This window comes from Pagrus pagrus, assembly GCF_965226575.1.
Source record: "Pagrus pagrus genome assembly, chromosome: 9".
NCBI lineage: Eukaryota > Metazoa > Chordata > Actinopteri > Spariformes > Sparidae > Pagrus > Pagrus pagrus.
Genome location: NC_140193.1, coordinates 32,593,208 through 32,613,231, shown reverse-complemented (window position 1 = coordinate 32,613,231; position 20,024 = coordinate 32,593,208). Strand labels below are relative to the sequence as shown.

General features: G+C 38.9%; 1 protein-coding gene across 1 annotated transcript; it reads left to right on the top strand.

Moving 5' to 3' along the window:
• The first annotated feature begins 10,178 nt into the window (after window positions 1-10,178).
• olig2 (oligodendrocyte lineage transcription factor 2) lies at window positions 10,179-12,140 on the top strand. Its single transcript, XM_084361819.1, has 2 exons — window positions 10,179-10,285; window positions 10,702-12,140. Exon 2 carries the CDS (start codon window positions 10,724-10,726, stop codon window positions 11,540-11,542), a length of 819 nt encoding a protein of 272 aa, XP_084217945.1. The 5' UTR covers window positions 10,179-10,285; window positions 10,702-10,723; the 3' UTR covers window positions 11,543-12,140.
• The last annotated feature ends 7,884 nt before the right edge of the window (window positions 12,141-20,024 follow it).

Sequence of the window (20,024 nt, the reverse complement as noted above, 5' to 3'; positions counted from 1 at the left end):
TACTCTTATTTAACTGAGGATTGCAAAGAGAAATGTTTAAACTTTTATCACCCAGTGTTCTCTCCATGAGACACTACTGCTAGTGTTATTAAAGTTTACATGAATATATTCAGTAGGCGATTTGAAGAGGGATGAGGGGGAACACCATCTCCTTGTTAGCAAAATGACCAAAATGCGTCCCCCTTGTCAACCTGCCGTCCCTCTCTATCCCCCATGTTGGTCTGCACCCAGATACTGTCCTATTCCGACATGGACCTATAACCTATAATAGTGGTCATTGTATTCATTTTAAAAAAGGCTGTTAAGTTGTAAATACACACACACACACACACACACATATATATATATATATATATATATATTCCAGGTGGACTACACAGCATAATATACAAGTGAATCCTTCAAAATAAGATACAGTATGTAAGATATCAACAGTTCATAGCAATTTGGCAGTCCGACAGTGTTGCAAAACATTCAACCCAATTGAATTCATTACAGCTGTCTAATTGTCAGAAATAGTCCATTTTTTTATTCAGGCTTTTTAACGATTAAAATATTTTGGCTACTTGGTAACACTTTATAATAATCAGCATTAATGAATGATAAATGTATGTAATTTGAACCTTAGTTAATAGTTATTTAACTGTTAAAAACAATGAAATACTTATAAATCGTTTATTGAGGAATTGAGGTTATAAACACCAGCTACAATTTTATGATGGCCATCCAAATAATGTTTTTAGATGAATGACACAGTATTCCTTAACCATTTAAAAAACCTTATAAATATCAGTTGCAACTTTGCAATAAGCAATTGTGTACTAAATGGCTTATAAATGTGAACAGCGAAATAACTAAAGTTTAATTTACAATACATTTACCATTTACTAATGGTTATTATGAAGTGTTGCTGAAGCATTAACATTTGTATATCTTTATTGTGTGCTGTAAGAACACCATGTTAGCCAAATAATTACCAGGGATCTAATCATAGTTTTGTGCAGTTGTTTGACAACAAAAACTGATATGTCAATGACAACACCTGTGTTCTAATTTCTAATAATACAAGACATACAATCACACATGATCAAAGATAGTTGGAGGTGACTGAACAGAGTTTTATAATGTGTCCATTCAATCCTACAGCAGATCAGATGATGGTGCTTATAAGCAGGACTAGGAAGAGGAGAGACACACCTAATTGCAAGTTTATTTTGTACACCTACCTTAAACTAATGCAGTGTAATACAACAATCCTGCAATAAATCCTCCCCTTCATGAACGTTATGATGTTCAGTTTCTGTTGAAACTGTTTTAGAGATGTTGATTCAACTTTAGGATCATTTTAGACAATGTAATTTGTGGTGTGGTGAATTGTATTGCATTTTTTATGGAGATGTTTCTGATATGTAGCTTACTCGCATTGATCGAAATGATCAATGCGAGTAAGCTACATATTACTCGCATTGATCACGAAAATAAAAGAAGTACCTGTTAGTATAACACAATACTATTAAAATTTGGCTTGTAGTATCTTTTATCGTTCTGGTCTATACTGCTTGCCTTGTAACCATAAGCCCTTTTCACACAGAGCCTCTGCATTATCGCCGCAACGAACCACTGAACACTGAACCAAGCGGGCTTAAAGCCGCTCTAGTGTGTCATTTCATACAGCATGCCGGTGCTGCGGAACCAAAAGAGGCATGACGGTACACATTGTGACATTGACATCCGTGTGTTTTTTTTCAATCTAAACATTTATCGCGAACTGTTTATAATCATTTGGATGCTGATATAATGTGTTGTGATTGGGACCCACCATGCATCATGGAAAGGAAGTAACCTTTTTTTTGCTCTAAATTACAAATGACATAATTGCCATTAGTAAATAGAAGACCCTGTCTCGGCCGTGGGGGCGGACCATCAGAGGCAGTAACTATAACAACACAATAGTGGAAGGCGACAAAGACAAGGTGAGTTAAAGTTTTTTGCTCTAAATCACGTCACATAATCCCCGCCATTCAGCTGCGGGAGCTGCCTAGCTCCCTCTGCCGGGGACAGCCACTGTTTTTCAGAAGAAATGTGACGAAGACTCGGTAGGGCAGACAGGACGACAGACACTTTTCCCACAGTATTTTTTCCCTCATATAAGTTGCCAAAGACACTACTAGTTACTACATTACTGTTTTTGGGAGATTTCTCTTTTATTTGATGAGTGAAGTGTCTGTTTGGTTGTCAGACTGTGAACACCATCAGAACATCACACCATCAGAATTGTAACCCGTCTCCGCATCTGTAACTTTCACACAGACGGTGAGGCGGAGTATCGGCACGATTCCCGCCTTGAAAGGGCAGTGTGAATGGGGCTATAGACTACATCATAAGTGGACAGAGCTTCTGGGTCTGCGAAGTGAAGTCAATACGGAGGTGCCTTAAACCTGCACCTTTTTTAATGGCCAGCTGGGGACGACTCCACTGGTTACAAAAAGAAGTCCTATTGTATTTAACCCACTGAACACAGACACGTCCAAAAGACGCTAACTAAACATCTTTGTTAAACATTCAAAAAATGCCCACTGAAGAAACAGAATGAAAGTTTTTATCATTTTAGATGTCTTTTTAACCTTCACTATTGACGTCTGAAATACATCTTTATAACGGTTAAATTGTAAGTTTTGCAATGTCTTTTGTAGACCTCTTCTTGAAGATGTGTTTTTAATGTCCACTATTGACAGCTTTTTGCGATGTCATTTTAGACATCTTTTTAATGTTTACTGTTACCATCCAAGTGATATCATTACAGGGTTCAAGATTAAAGTTTTCACGGCATCATTTTTGGACGGCTTTCACTGATTCATTCCTTCTAGCTTATCTCCTTTCTTTTGATAGTAGATTACATGGTGTTACATGCAGGATTGAATGTGTGTAAGTGACAGGCACTTTACTGAGTTAGCTATCTGGCTAGGTGCTAGAACATGTTCCATTAATGGCAATGGAACATGGCAGTGTCCTCAATGCTTCATTCATCATCTTTGTTAAGTAACGTGTTTGTGTCATCAAACCTTCATCAGGTAGGTTATTGGAAATTTCCCCAAAGGTCCACCCCTTTGCAACCCTTGTGTAATTGGAATTAACTGAATAGCCTAGCTTTGAAATAATAACATAACATAAAGGAACCATTTCATTTCTTAATTGCCATTTTCACTGTCATTTAATAATTTTTCTTTATTTTACATGTATTTCATATTACTTTTTGTCAAAAAACTATATGACTATACAATAATGGCAATAAGATTTGTTCGGATGTTGAACATCTGACATCTTAGATGTCAAGATATTTAGCTTTCTTGTATTTCCACAAACATCCAAAAAAAAAGTCTGAGTGTGACGTTCAGAGATTAACCTGTTTTGCACCTCCACAAACATCCAAGAGGGGTCTTAGTCTGACGATCAGACATTAACCAGTTGTTGGACGTCTATGGTCGTCCAAGAGGTTCTCTAGCCAGACATTTAAATATTTAATCCGTGGCACATCCACAGATATCCAAATATGGTCACTTCTGGCACAGATATCATATAAAAACTGGCACCGGATCTGATTGTAAATGAAATGCTTGGAAGGATTAGGCCATTCACACTAATGCACAATGGTTTTCACTTATGGGCATGATCTTAACACTTAAATTTGGAGACAAAGTCTGTGTATGGCTCAATTGTTGCTTTTGTTCCAAACCATAAGCACAAAGTTGAAATGTCTTTGTTTGTGGTCCATAACTTTCTAAACATTGATAAAAAAAGCTTTCAACAGTCTAAAATAATTCCACCATCTTCTCAACAGGTGACAATAGACTGCAACACTCCATGAACATGACACTTTTTTGTCCATATAAGTTTGGTCACAGACCTACTGTGAAAATGAAACTGCCAGCTGGCCTGCTTTGCACACTATGCATCTCAGTCTAGTCTCCATCTCCCTCAAACAAGCATCTGGAGGTCTGGGGAGTGAATACAAGTTTGAATATATTCATCCCCATGCTGCTTTGTTAAATCTCTGGGCGTAAAGCCGTTGTACCCCCATGCCCCCCTGGGTGACCCCCGAGGATCACAGACCAGGTTGTCGAAACATTTGTAACATTTGGCGAAAGCAAATCTCTGGCTGCCTGTTGAATTGAAGCTCAGACCAAAGAGAAGAAAAAAAATCCCCCTGGAACCCTCAAAACACTCCTCACACTGGACCTGGACCCCCCTCTTGTTACTTATCCTTCATGCACACACACTCACACACAGCAAGCTTGGAGGCTCAACCCCTTGCAACCTCCAGCAAATCCCCTTTATCTTTTCCCAGCCAGATGGGGCCGCTGGAATAATAGCCAGAGCCCAATGAGTTCCATTCAATTTGTCATGCCGTCTAAAGGACCTTGTAAGCTTCCATTTGCAGATATGTTATAGTAACTATGGAAGGCTCTACAGTGTTAGGACTTAATTACCTCCTAATAGCTGTTGTAGAGATAAAGCCCCCAGCCAGCATAACACTGTCCAGCCCCTGAGTCACAGAAGTGTGAAGACAGCCAGGATCCACATGGTTCATCATGTGTTTGATGGCCTGAGCCTGACTAGGTTAGTGACCTTTTCACCCCATATGTACTTGGATGGATCTGTAATAGGTAGGTTATCAGATAAGTCACCACATAGATCAGACTTTTGCAGTCAGAGACTTTTGGAGGAACTCCCTTCCCTGTCCCTCCCATGATGCCTTATGGGAATTATGGGCAGAATTATTACAGAACGTGCCAGACGTATCTCTGGCACATTCTGTCACTTAACCGTAACCAGCATTTTCCATGGTAACAGGACTCTAATCCTCTTTCTTAAAGCGATTGGTATGGTGTATCATTCATTCATGAAGATCTTATGGAGCAGATACAACTAACAATATTATTATTGCTAAGCCCACTTAGCTAATGCTTCTAAAGCCTTGAGTGTGCCACCGGTGTCTCAGTTATTATGCTACTCTGTTATTCAGCTAGTTTCAAAGAGCACTGGACAAATCACCAATGATTCCCCCGAAACCCCTCCAGTTTCCCCAGGAAACTTGTGGATAGGAAATGTTCAGATTAATTTTCTCATGTGCATTGATATTTCTTTTTACCATGTACTTATGTGTTTTAATTTCTGTTTTTAGCTGCTGAGTTGTGTTAGTCAGCTCACCACTTACATTCATGGCCCCCAGAGGATTAAGCCTACTGACTTTTGTCATCCTCTGACTTTTCCTCTAGTGCCACCATGAGGTTCGCATTTGTGGTTTTGAGTGAAATGTATCAACACTATCAGAACGGACTGCCATGTGCTTTTGTACATTGACATTAATGCCATCCTCCAATCCAATCACAAGCAAAAAAATTGGCAATGTTTGTTTCTGCAAACCATGGATATGTTGAAACTTAGCACTTCTTTAGGTTAGATTTTCTATTTTATTCTGTGACAACACTGTGTTTATAGTTTGGTTAGATTTAGATACAAAAAAAACACTTGGTTAGGGTTAGGAAAAGATTGTGTCTTGGCTTGCCAGAAAAATGCTATTTTTATAAAGAATAAAATTTGCCCAGAAAAGGCAGCCTTCAATGTAATATTTTAAGGCATTAATTATGTTAATGGCCAAATCTCATGAATGTGGTAATCATCACCATCAGGCTGAAACGAGCAACGTATGATGAGTTTGTGCAATTAAAAGTTTGCTGATTCTGACTTGGAACACTTGTATGAGCAAACCTCACAGAAATAAAGTTTGAGAGTTTTAGGATAAGAATATGAAAATGCTCGAGGTCTTCTGAGCATACATTCTTCCTCTATCCAATTCATAATCATTCATAGACTAGGTGGTGCTTTTCATTCCTGGTCTCTGGTGACCCAAATTGTTCCTAAATCCACCATCACGGAGGATCTTCTGATTCCTTTCATCTACCCTGAGGAGACAAGGAGCAAGGAGAGAGGAGGCATACAGTATGGAGGTGCTTAGAGCAAGGAAACAGGCCTCTTCTAGCTTCCTTCACTCACAGCTCTTCCTTGTATCTCTGTCTCACATCCTCGCTGAAGGAGCTAGGGCATGAGGAAGAGATGACAGTGAGGGGTACCGGGGACATGTTAAGATAATGAAACGCACCCCAAACCAAGGGTGAGGGGCCCCCAAAACAAACAAAAAGTTTGCCTGCAATACAGACCTGACAGAGCATCACCAGGGAAGAAACCAATTTGTTTGGGTCTGAGATGGAAAACAGTCACATTTGTCACCAAATATTACCCTCTTCTGATTGTTCTATTCTGATGATTTTTTTGCATTAATCCTGTCACCTTCATCTCATTTGATGACTATGGTCCTATAGTGACTGTTTTTCTCAGATTTATTTTTAAATATTGTCTATGTCTATGACTTTTTTTGCATTAACATAATTGTTTTGTTTGTGTACTCTTTCACATTATTACTTTTGCTTCTTTATAAACTGACTTCTTTTGGAAATTTCCACCGTCATAGTGAGGAGGACATGATGCAAACTCAGGACACTTTTTTTCACTCCATTTCCTGTACTTGCACTTAACTTTGTCATTAAATGTACAGTAAATTGCTAGGTTAGGAGAGTGGCATGTAAATCTAACTAGGAGACGTGACCACACGTGACACACACAGTAACAGCAGTGGTGGTGGCAACTCACATTCCTCACTACAGATTTCAACAAAAGCAAGAATTTTGCTTCATTTCGTTTCACAGAGAAAGGGATCGAGGGAGAGAGCCAGGACATTATTCATGTCTTTCAGTTCATTTGGCCTCAGCCCAGACAGAAAGAGAAACCTTCTCTCCTGTTTTTTCATCCTCCTCTCTTTTCTGCTGTTTTTGTTTCTTTTCTTTTTTATTTTGGAGGAAGATTAGCAGGATTAAGTATGGCTCACATATGCTCCTCCTCACTATTGGTATTCACCACAGCACTGGGCCTACTGCCACCCAGACTGATGGACAGAGAAGGAAAGATTGAGATGATGGCAGTGAGGAGTGTTAGTCAGAGTCAAAGCTGGGAGGGAAAAGGAAATGCTGAAAACACTGCTGTCAACATACTTTTGGTTCAGGGCTGTTTTCAAAAATTGGTTTGTAGCTCTTTGTAGGACTTTATCGCTACAGCATACATTTTTCAACAAAACTGCTTCCAAAGTTAACAACCTAAATCCAGTCAACAACCTGATGAAAGCCCCTCATGTTTCAACATGTCATTGCCCCCTGTGCATAAAGCCAACTCCATCAAGAAATAGTTTTGGCAGTTTCCATTGGAAGATCGTGAGTCAGACCCGTTCACTGAAAGAATGGACCTCACAAATGCTTTTGTGACTGGATGGGGGCAAATCCAGTCAAAATCTGGTGGAAAGCCTGAAACCAGAAGAATGGAGGCTGATAAAGCAGTAGATGAATGCCCATGGTGTGAGAATCTGGGTTTAATGTTTCTTTCATTCTTTCTTTTGTTTTTGACAAAATAATGAGATATCATATATATATATATATATATATATATATATATATATAAAATAATTTTAGCCATTATTAAGAAATGTATTTGCCTGTCACAAATTGCAGAGTTTAAGATATGTAATGGGAGGCACTGCTTTTCCAGATTATTTGCCACTTATTTACTTATTCCTTCATTCATTAATTCCTTCATTCAGTTATTCATTCATTCATTTTAAATTCATTTTTTAATATCATTTATTTATTGTATCCAGTGTCTAGCAATCTGGAAAATATTTCTGATGAATCATGATGTAATTGCTGGATGGAGGGTTGACATGCACTAGCTACACCGTTGGGGTATGACACATACATATATATACATATTGTGTTTTCTCAGTTCCAAATCACCTTTTTTAGACAAAAACAAAGTACATGTGGGAGAGCACAGCTCAGTCTGATGATAACATTTAACATCAGCCGTTTTAAAATTTAGTAATTTAAAATCACAGGTTTTGGGAATTTTTTTCTTTTGGCTTTCAGATGGCAAAAATTCACAATCAATGGGACCCCTTTATTCAAAGGATATTTCTAAGGATGAAGGCCGACTTTCATTCATTTGATAGGTTTATAATAAAAGCTTGAGATGTATCATTGTGTATATATTATCGATTTGATGCTCCTTCCAGGCTTTTTAAAAAATAAAAAATAAGAGCCTTTCTACTTGAGGACTCTAGTACATCAAGTATTTGGACCTGAAAATGAGTGAGATGCCACAATCGTTGAGAAGCTCTTTTTAAATCTATGATTGAACATTAGGAGAGGGAAATTAGGATTAGGGAGACAATCTTTCTGAAGCAGCCTGTGAGGGTCCAGACTACAACAGAACCTCCATAATTCCTGATAGATGTAAGTAATTTTATTAGCTAGGCTACTTGTCTTAGCCATCTTCAAAAATAATTATGCATAATGTTGAGTTAGAGGAAAGCCAGTCGGCTGTGTGAATCCAGTGTGAGACTGTGGGAATGTCTAATGAAGGAAGTGGTGGCACAGATACAAGCCTCCTGATTGAAAATGCCACTTTAACTGTCTAAATTACCATAATGTTATTTAATTTATTAACACAGCGGACAGAGGACGGAGGAAACAACCAAATGTAACGATGAGAAAAAAAGGAATCTGTGTGTGTGCGCGTTTGTGTGCGTGTCTGCGTGTGAGTTCCTTTGTGTGTGTCTGCGTGTGTGTTCGTTTGTGTGTGTGTGTGTGTGTGTGTCACCCGGGTGTACGACCCTGATTTTGGGACATCCGTTGGCTGACCGTTATGGTCACATAAGATATTCGTTTCTGATTGGCTGGCAGGTAAAATCAAATATAACCCCTTAATCAGCGTTATAAGTCAGTGCGCAAGGTGTTTTAATCTGCAGGTAACCTTGGCAACAACACATTGTCTTAATGGAAACTAACTCGGACTGACCACAGAAAATAAAGAGACAGATACAATTTGCAACACATAAGATTATTTAAATTTTTTTAATTGAGCATTTAAGTTAAAAATATTAGTTAACACCCCCGTTTTAATATATATATATGTATATATATAGGCTATATAGCCTATATTTGAATACATTTTTTGTTTTAAAATCCACAGAAAATCGGACATTTTCTGATCACATACAATTATTGTAAATTAAAACCCATTTATTCATGAACAACTGAGAGAGGATATTTCGAGCCCAGTCTCATTGAAACAGATCAACTTGTTGAGGCAATTAGCGCTGATTGTGTCTGACTGCACAACACAACTTGTCATATTTCGGGACAATGGTGCTGTCAGGTTCAGTTACGCCCGGGAGCAAATCACCGGTTTGGGCCCTTATGTCAGTCAGAGGCCGCCTGAGCGCCAGCAGCAGGCCACACTGCTATCGTTCACGGTAGACTAATTGAAATGTTAGGGATCATAACCGTTAAAAACAATTTTGCACACTTCATTAATCAACGTTAAAGATGCACTTGAACGGCAGCTGCTGGTCGACAGCGAGTAAAAACGGAAAACACCATATTAACACCAAAACTGCAAGAAAGAAACATATTGCGCTGCTTAATGGGTTCCGATCCGTTCTTAATGTTCATTTTAAGGTCATGCCTGATTTTATGGTCGGATTGGCTACAGGTCGGAGGGTTTAATAATAAAAATGTCAAAAAAAAAAAAGAAAAAGGGAGATCAACGAATTTTTACATTTTATTGGATAATGGCAAATATTTCAGGTTAAAGATTATCACAATGATAAGATATTTAAAAGAAACAATTATATAGTCATAGTTTTGTCACTAATGGAATTATCATTTAAATAAATCATTAAAATTTGTTTGGATTTATTGTTTTCCCGTTTCCGGATCTATAATGATACAGACATGTAGTCAGCCAAAATATGACTTTTTCTGTGTGTTATTATAATTAAATCCATCCCCACGCAGGCCAACATTTTCACAAGAAGGGCCCATGTAGGAGGGAGTGTGTATGATTTCACTTAATGCTGTGTGTTGGTAATTACACCCCAAAGTCGTCTCCCCCCCCCCCCCACCCCCACCCCCGACAGGACTGGAGCTGATTGGTCGGACTGAGGCAGCCGGGACAGAAACTGCGTTGTCCTGGTGACCCGGCCTCTGTGCACCTCAGCCCATTATAAAACCCTGCGGTCGCACGCAGGCGTGCCAAATAGGCTGTCAGATGCGGTTTGGAGTAACAAGTGGATTTGACGTTCAGGTTTTACTCACCATCGTCCTTGGAAACTCTCTTGGTAAGTGTTTGATTATTTGTTTTCATGTTACACAGATTTTATGGCTGTTTTATTCTGTTTTATTTACACAGAACCGAAATAGAAATGCAATGTAGAATAGATGCGCACTGACTAGTTGCTTATCCCTTATGCCTCAAATTATTATAAAGATAACATTTTCCCAGAAATTACTTTTAAGTTGTATTTAATTAAATATTAAAGTTCTGCTGCATTCAGGATTAAGGTTCCGCTTTAGCGCTAAACATTAATACAAAGCCACATTTAGTTTTAACATAGGGCTACTTTTAATTATTTGCCCAATTAAGGATGCAATTGCAATAACAAGTGACAACTACATGTGACCACCAAAAAAAAGTCGGTTTTGTTTTTTTGTGGATTTGGAGGTTTCTAAATTCAAAAACGTTTTTCCTCTCCAGAGCACCGTGCTGGAGTAGAACCATGGACTCAGATACGAGCCGCATGTCGAGCAGACCGTCATCTCCCGAGGTTGACGACATCTTCCTGTCCACCCTGAAGAAGTCTGTGCACGGCTTCTCCGGCGCCGTGTCCTCCACACAGAGCGACTCTCCGTCAGATATCCCCGGCATGCGCGGCCTCTCCGCCGCCGACGAGGAGTCCCTCGCACTCCGGCTGGCCAAGAAAGACCGCAAACTCTTGTCAGAGGGCGAGCTGCAGTCCATCCGCCTCAAGATCAACAGCCGCGAGAGGAAAAGGATGCACGACCTCAACGTAGCCATGGACGGGCTCCGGGAGGTCATGCCCTATGCGCACGGACCGTCGGTGCGCAAACTCTCCAAAATCGCCACCCTGCTGCTTGCTAGAAACTACATTCTGATGCTGAGCAACTCACTGGAGGAGATGAAGCGGCTGGTGAGCGAAATCTACGGCACCAGTGGACACCACGGCGGCTTCCACCCATCAGCCTGTGGGACTATGACACACGCGGGGCCCGTACCGGGACACCCGGCGGCTCCCCATGCATCACACCCGGCGGTGCACCACCCACTCCTCCCGCCCGCGGCCGTCTCCACCGCCTCTCTGTCCGCGCCCGGCATCGCCGCAGTCACCTCGGTCAGACCGCATCATGGACTCCTCAAAGCGCCCGCTGCAGGTGCTGGGCCATTGGGCAGCAGCTTCCAGCACTGGGGCGTCGGCACCGGGATGCCTTGTCCATGCAGCATGTGCCAAGTTCCGCCTCCGCATGTGTCCAGCATGAGCACTGTCACCATGCCGAGGCTGGCCAGCGACTCCAAGTGACTCCAAACTCGGTGGAGACGAACTTTTGGGGCTGTCACAGACTCCCTCCACAAATTATTATGCTTTTGTATTTATCTTTGTTGCTTAATTCGTTGCATCGACGGAGCCAGTAAAGACAAATGAACAAATTGATTTTCCTCACTTGGAGTTTGGGGTTTTGCAACTAACTTAGTATTTTATGGTAATTAACCTCAATTGTAACAGGTGTTTCTTCACTGAGCTCCCAAAGCACAACAAAGCTTCAGCTTGTTACTGGAACTATTTGATGGCCCAGAAATCTGTGTGTCTTATTTAAAGATCAAATAAAATCTGGTGATTCGTTGCTTTTCCGTTCTGTGGGCCTGCAGTGCGAAAAGGTTCTAAATCAAACTACAAGTGTAAATATGTAGATGGATTATTCTGTTCAAATAGCGGGAGATATTATATATATTAGAGCCTTGTTAATGTGCGGGAGACCCACCCGCGCGTGTTGCACCTGCTTTATTCTATTCGTCTTCTTCAATGCTTCCCTTCTTACTTTCTCTCTAGTAGGTTGATATTCTCTGTCCGAGGCGAACAATGACCACTTCTTTATTTTTTTAATAAAAAATGAAAATGATATTTATTTACTTATTTTGGACGGCGATTTCAGATGGATCTCTGATTATGTTGGGGTTTGAAATGTAAAATAAATACGATTAATTGAAAAAAGATAAAGTCTGGTCATATTTTTAAAAAATCTGTGTGTGGCTTACACAACAGAAGGATGAACATGTTCCACAACAGCAGCCCTGATCAACCTACAGATCACAGAAACACTGAACACCAATACTGATACACTTTAACACATACACTTGGCTCCTTTTGGGACAACTTTTAATTAAAACATTTAAAGTACTTAAGGCTTAAAGGATTTCACTTTACTGACTTTTACTTTCATAATTATCCTATTATAATTTTCAAGCGACCAGGCTATAAACATAGCTAGAAGAAACCTATTACAACTGAGAAATTGCAAGTAGAAAGGTCCATCTCTTTTCCACCTTAAAGAGAAAGGTGGCCTCAGTTTAGCTTTACACATACCCTCCATTCATCAAGATAAAACTAAGAATAATTTCATTTCATGGATCATATACATAAAACATTTTTTACTTGATTTTATACAAAATCATTCAGTGTACGTGCAGCGTAGATTGAAATTGTCCAATAAAAAAATGTATAGCTGTTCAATTTGAGAATGTGGATTTAGAGTAACTTTAATCTTAATTATGAAATAGAATCATGATGTTCAATCTCATGAAACTGTAGGTTTTCTGTTGGAAAATTGCAGTTTTTATAGATTTAATGGTGAATATGTTTGATAGTTTAATATAGACTAATCTTAATATTTTATGATATAGCCTACTAACCTTTGACAAACTTATTGAGAGCTCGTGTCTCCTGCTGAATGATGTTCAGATGACAAAAAATGTATGTTTGTGATCATTCATACAAAGTGAACACAGCCTACTGGAAATCTCACAAACCAAACGGAGTAATTTTACAGGCTATACGTTCAACTGGACTTTGTTCCTCTTAAACCATATGATGAAAAACTTGACTAGGAATCGTCAGCTTTGCACAATCTCAATGTAAACTGCCGTCGAGGACGCGCACAAAAAGCTCTGTTAGCAGAAAGAAGCCGGTACACTTTAGGAAAAGATAGCAGCTGCATAGCAGATTGCGCATGCTGTTGCAATGTTTTCCAAAGGCTTTTGAAGCTGGAACGATATGAACTAAATCTCTGAATATTCATGCACGCTTTTGTTTATTCGTCTCATTACCGTGATTTAATTATTCAAAGTCCTTCCGCGTTTTGTAGGACGTTTCAGAGAGGAAGAGGTCATTTGGTGCAATACGACAAAACATTCTATTCTATTTACAGTTCAGCTTTACGATGATCATTCTTTAACTTAACTCTTAAACTCTCAGAACAGTAATCAATGTAATTCCTCTGCTCTTAAGCTCACACTTAGAATTTTAAATTTTACTCAGTGCGACTATTGTTATGTAGTACAATTTCAAGACTTTCATCACAACATTCATTTTCACAGCAAGCTATAGTATCTTCTGACTCCTCTCTTGCAGTCAGGTATGGATCCATATTTAGTGACAGAGAACAGATTACTGACCACAAAAAGGAGCAATTTTCTTCTAAAAAAAAATTAAATAAGTTTTCAAAGAACAGGAAACAGCTCATTATAATAACATTAATATTACATATCTGAACAAATAACTGTACAAGATGCAAATAATAAACAAATAAATAAAAAATAAAAGGCCCGAATAAATATTAAAGAGGGAAGAAGGGAAAAAGAGAGGGACTATTTGTTGAAAAATGACATGAGCACACAGAGGACAAATTTGATAAAATACAATGTAGTTCAAGCTGTCTAACATTGACTGCTTATGTCATCAGAAGTATGTCTTAAAATTCTGGGAAAGGTAGGTGTTTTACAGACAATATCCATTACGACCTTCCACAGCTGCTGTTCTTCATTACCTCAGAAAGATTCGAGGCAGCTCCCTCCATTGAAATCATCTCTCGGAAAGTTTGCAGCCATTGTTCCTCCTTTAGTTGATGTATGTCCTTCCAGTTTGTTGCTACCAGTCTTTTAGCTGTCATGCATCCAGTTGTTATCATTTGTTTGGTGTGTTTGTACCATGTTTCTTTGACAGTGTATTTCAGAAGGCACATTACTGGATCACAATGCACTGTATTACCAGTTATCTCTCCAAGGGAGTCCATAACCATTTTCCAGAAGATTTGCACTTTGGGGTAATATACCATGCTAGAAAGTACCTTTATCCTGTTTGCAGTGCCAACAAAGGTCTAAGTCAGGTACACCCATCTTATGCAGTTGGACAGGGGTGAAATATGTTCTATGGACACAATGATAATTTATCGTTTTGTCTTCACTGATTTAGAATTTTTATGGCAGATATGATTCCAAAATTAAGTTTCCAAGGATATACCTACATCAATTTCCCAGTTTCTTTGAACTGCATTCCAATGACTCTCTGTTGTTTTATTTATCAATTTATATATATTTGACGCAATTTTGACCTTCTGTTTGGTAACAATTTCTAGTTTGGACTCAGTTACAGTTAATTTTGGTGTAATCACACTTTCCCTGAAATATCTGGTCAGTTGTGATCTTATTTGCATATATTTTATAACTTTATTTTATATACCGCATGCATCTTTAAGTTGTGCAAAAATTCTCAGTTTACTGTTGTGTGGATTTGTCACGTCGTCTATAGTTCTAATACCTTTTGCATCCCAGTGGTCATTCCTAAGTGGCCTGCCATTCAACATAAATTGTAGTTCAATAGTTGTTCCATAATGGAACAATAGGAGAGTTACTGACCTTAAAATTGATCAGGTTCTGAAATGTTTTTGCAATGGAGCAAGAAAATTAAATTAAAAAGTGTTGTCGACATTCTTACATACGGGGCTGTACCACAGGCCTTGCAAAGAGACCTTTTTCTTTTAACATGTCTAAGTCCTCCTGGTCTATACCCATCTTGTGTCTCTTGAATTAAAATTATAGCCCACTTTCAAAGGATATTCAAAGTTGAATGCAACTTAATATTTATGTATATTCGGAAGGCCAAGACCTGCCTTTTTCCTGTCTACATGCAAATAAGGTTTCTTATTGTTCCATATGAATTCTCTAAATAATTATTAACCTCTTTGACAAAAACTTGCATCCAAGGTGAGGGGAATAGCTGCAATGAGGAAAGTAATCCTTGGTAGAATGTTAATCTTTAAGCTATCTGTTTTCCTCCAAATACTTAGAGGGAGAGCTTTTCCATCCCTTTAATGTCTTCTCTGACATCATTTAAAAAGCTTGTATATTGGATTTTAGAGTCCTGTCAAGATAACGCATCCCATCAGGTGGCAAACTGGCAATATGTGACTTATGGCAATAAACATTTAAAGGCAACACTTCTGACTTATCCCAATTAATCTTGTATCCAGAAATGGCATCTGAATTCATTTTTTTTTTGTCTAGAATATATTCTTAGGAATGTTGGAGGATCTGCAACAATTTTGTTAGCTAAATGTCATTGGTCTACTGACCGCTCTACAAAACTCATCACATTCATCCATTCACAAACTGCCATGCAAGGTGCCAACTGCTCATCAGAAGCAATTTGGGGTTCAGTATCATGCTCAAGGATACTTCAACATGCAGCTGGGGTAGCGAACCAGCGACCTTCTGATTACTGGATGACCCTCTCTACCTCCTGAGCTATAGCCAGGAGCCATTAATTCATTTTCTCTAATAGGTTTGGCCAAGGGTTCTAGTGATAAAACAAAGAGCATAGGACTCAAAGGGCACCCCTGAGGTGTCCCTCGTCTAAGTTCAAATGGTTCAGAAATTATGCTTTTTGTAATACTCTCTGCCTTTGGCACTGAGGATATTGCTGAGATATTATTTATAAATTAAAAGCCAAATCCAATTTTTTTCAATGTTTAAAAAAGACATGACCATTTAAACGCTTATGTAGTGTCCAAGGACACCGCATTTATTGGTTCAGATGTCAAATTAGCATAATGCATTATGTGAAACAGCTTTCTCATATTGTCTGCAATTTGTCTGGATCTTTACAAAACCAATTTGGTCAATGTGAAAGAGTTTGGGTTAAATTTAATCTAATGTCTTTTTGCAAATATTTTTCTCTCTGAATTTAAAAGTGAAGTAGGACAATGTCCACCACAATTTAAGGTCTCCTTGTTTGGCTTCAGTAGAACTGTAATGAGTGAAAAGTGTGTTGATTCAATAGGTTACCATTTCCTTTGGCCTCTATTTTTATAAAAGTTAATACTGAAGATGTCCTCACTGGGAGCTTTGCCACTGGCCATATTGTTAATGGCACCTAAAATCTCAGCTTGAGAAATTGTTTTTTCAAGATTTTCCCTATCTTCAAGGGTTAAAGTAGGCAATTTTACCTACTGGTGATCATTCACTCTGATGATGGCCGGCTAGCTGGTGAGTAGCGCTGTCTATTCATGGCAGAGTCAATGACGTAGATAGTGCACAGTACACACAGTACATTCTCCACTCATACTCTGACTGTACCATAGAAAAGTTTCATCCAAAACATGTTTGGTAAGACAGTTTAATAAGTAGAAGTATGTATTGTTTGCAACAGGGTTGGCGAATAACACAACTGAATATCTGTTCAAAAGTTCTCATGTGTAAAAGTGCGTTGAGATCTGGTAACTGAAAAAGGTAGAGCATTGATCCACATAATTTTGTGTACTTAACACCAGCATTTTTTTTTGTTTCTCAACTCATTTCTAAAAATAAACTCAACACAACTACCAGTCAAGGCTTTTTTGAAACCCTGTAAGCCCACCAGCCTGTAGGTGGGCCGGTTCGGCCCGTTCCAAGTAGGTCAGTACCACATATGAGGATATAGATGTTTAAACTTGTTGGGTTAAATTCTCCACAGTTCACATAGTTCCTTTTAAGGAAACCATGACCACCAAATTATAATTCATTCAGATTTACCAGCATAGTAAACTGTACAGATGGGAAAAATGTGGCAACACCTTACCTTTGAAGCAGTCATAAGGTCCAAATACGTGTCCATGGCTTGATAATTTACATTCCTTTAGTCCGTAAGGGTCCAGTGATAAAAAAAAATGGTTTTCATAAATTTTTCATAAAATTAATCAAAGTTGTGAATATTGTCATGTCACGTTCGTTTCGCTCTGTCTGGAAACTTTGTTTGCAAAACAAAAACAAATCTATTTTTGTGAAGAGACATGTTTTCTCTTCTTCCTGGCTAGAGTTGTTGGGTATGTTTGCTTTCGTTTGGTTGCTGTATACAACATGAAAGGGACCCCATCCCTTTCTGTTTATTTTTCACCCCGGGACAGCCTCTGGAGTATGGCAAGTGCTCCTTATTTGAAAGGCCAGTGGACCCTGTCATGTATCATTCGCGGCCATGCGAGAACAAGGTATTATTGGCTATCAACAAGTCACACTTGTAAGCCAATCATTTTACCTTTCCAACGATAATATGCATGAAAAATGAGGTTGCATTTGAGACAAGCTATATTAGCAAACTATTTCAATGCGTCACTGTGTGCCGTCCCTCCTGTTATGCAGCTGAACACGCAAGCAAAACCGTCACCAAGAGAAACGTTTTGAATTCAGTTCAACGTGGTTTGTCATTATGTATAATATACTAGCATTCTGTAATGTTTTCAATGATTGTAAAAGGTTTTATAGTCATAAAAAAGCTCTAGTATGATTTCCAGTGTCACAGCAGTTAGTAAAGGTAATTCTCACATTTTGGCCACTTGATGGCGCCTTCGACACAACAAACTAAAATGTCCCTGGTTCCCACAAAGTTAGGCCTAGACATTCCAAATTTTACATATGTGAAGCCAACAATATATAGAAGGTGTGTGACAATGTGTCATTAAGCATGTCCTAGTTATTGTTATTTAAATATGACTTATTATAAAAGAGGACAACAAAAAATGTTTTTTTAGCTATGTTTGAACTGATGTAGTTTTGGTTGTGTTGTAGCCATATGCTAAATTATGAATGTTCACTAAACTAGAAGCTATTACTTTTCAAAGGAAGTATCACACTTGCATTTTGACCTTACAGTTCCTCTGTTATAAGCTTTTCCATGCGGGTATGCAAATGAGTCAGACATTTCTTTAAAAAGGGTTTTGAATAAGGGACTATTTTGATTAGGTTTTTTTTAGATTTCTAATGAGAGTTAATCTATTCAACAATCAATTAAACTCCACAATAATTGATAGATAGTAGTTATCTTCATGCTGAAGATTTTTGTCTTTTTGTATTTCTATTTTGAACACATTTTGGACTATGCTGATACAATGACATCTGACACGCATGAGAGAGTTTTTCTTCAATACACCGGATAAACATGGTGCTAAACCTAAAGGAGAAACTGACTGAGAAGCATCTTTTCAGCTCTGCCTGAACACTCAGCTTGGCTTCACATGCTTGTGACTAGAGTTGAATAAACAGCTCTGTATCCACTGTTGGTGGCAGGTTGATTTATCCATTGATGCTGAGAGTCGGAGGTTGATACTGTGACGGTTTAAATATTCATAACTTTGGACAGAAGGGGAGCATCAGTCTTACACTGTTGTAACTGGATTTAAACCTTCCTGAAAACACTGCACAGATGTACACTCTTTCAGCTTTGCGCATCATGTTGTGTTAGCTGAAAGGATTAAAGATTGGTGGGATACATCAAAGGTGGCGGAATAACAGAAAGAGAAACAGAGTCTATGATGGAGCAAAGGAGAAATGAGGGAGAGAAGATAAACAGAGAAGCTGTCAGAGACAAAGGCAGGATTTGGAGTTACAAGGGAATCGATGGAGCTCCTAAGGTGAATTTGAGACCTCAGAGGTCACACTTTCCCATGTTTATTCCAACACAGCCTCATCTGCTCACCCTTAAAAACTGTGATGGACTCTAATACGCACAAAGAAACACTGACTATATGGGTTACACAAGCAACAAGTGGTAGCTTAGCTGAGTATTTAATTGTTTTTTTTGCAGTAAGAAAATGGTAAGTTTTTATTGGCTAAGTTATTTAAAGGTATAGTTGGTAATGTTGGAGAGCTAGCAAGATTTGAAAGTGGCACCTCGTCTAAGCTCCACCCCCTTCTCCCCCTCCCGTCAGTGCTCCGTCCAAAGCCCCGCCCTCACAAACTTGAACGGCATCAGACAGTCCGTCAGCAGGGCAGAGGAGAGCTGTTAGCATTGGGCTAATACAAGCTACAAAAGTAGCTAAGTTGGCTAACGTTACATATTTCATGAAAATAACAAATCCCCCTAAGCAAAACAAATAATTACCTGTCCAACAGAAAGACAGCAACCTCTGCATCACTTCTGGAAGTGCTACTTTTGGCTGCATTTTCTCTGCCATTGTTCTCTCCTGCTAACTGTGCTAACTCTTCTTCTTCTGTTGTTTTATGGCTGTTGGCAAACAACTTTTAGGTGTGCATTACCGCCACCTTCTGACCTGGAGTGGATCTCCTGCTAACTCCATATGGAATGTGCTGAATATATCCGGCAACGGTGACACGTGATGAGTGTGCGCAGGGAGGAGGGGGGGGAACAGAGGGGGGTGCAGGCAGGACGAGACATGAAGGCATCTGATTGGTCTGATTTATTTCCTTCCTTTTTCTGAACACATTATGTATGGACTACTCTCAGGGTGGAAAGACCATTTCACCCAGTATAACAAAAAGTGTTTCTGAACAGGATTACCAACTATACCTTTAAGTGATAGTTAGACATTTTTGGAAATAATCATATTTACTATCTTGCCAAATTTAGATGCGAAAATTGATCCCTCTTTCATATCTGTCAGTTAAATATGAACCTAGAGCCAACAACTGATTAACAATTTCTTGGCTTGCCCCTGTAAAACCACAAATTATTGTTTAAA

What these genes read in the sequence shown, in the direction of transcription:
- olig2 (XM_084361819.1), top strand. Translation starts at nt 10,724, where the DNA reads ATGGACTCAGATACGAGCCGCATGTCGAGCAGACCGTCATCTCCCGAG.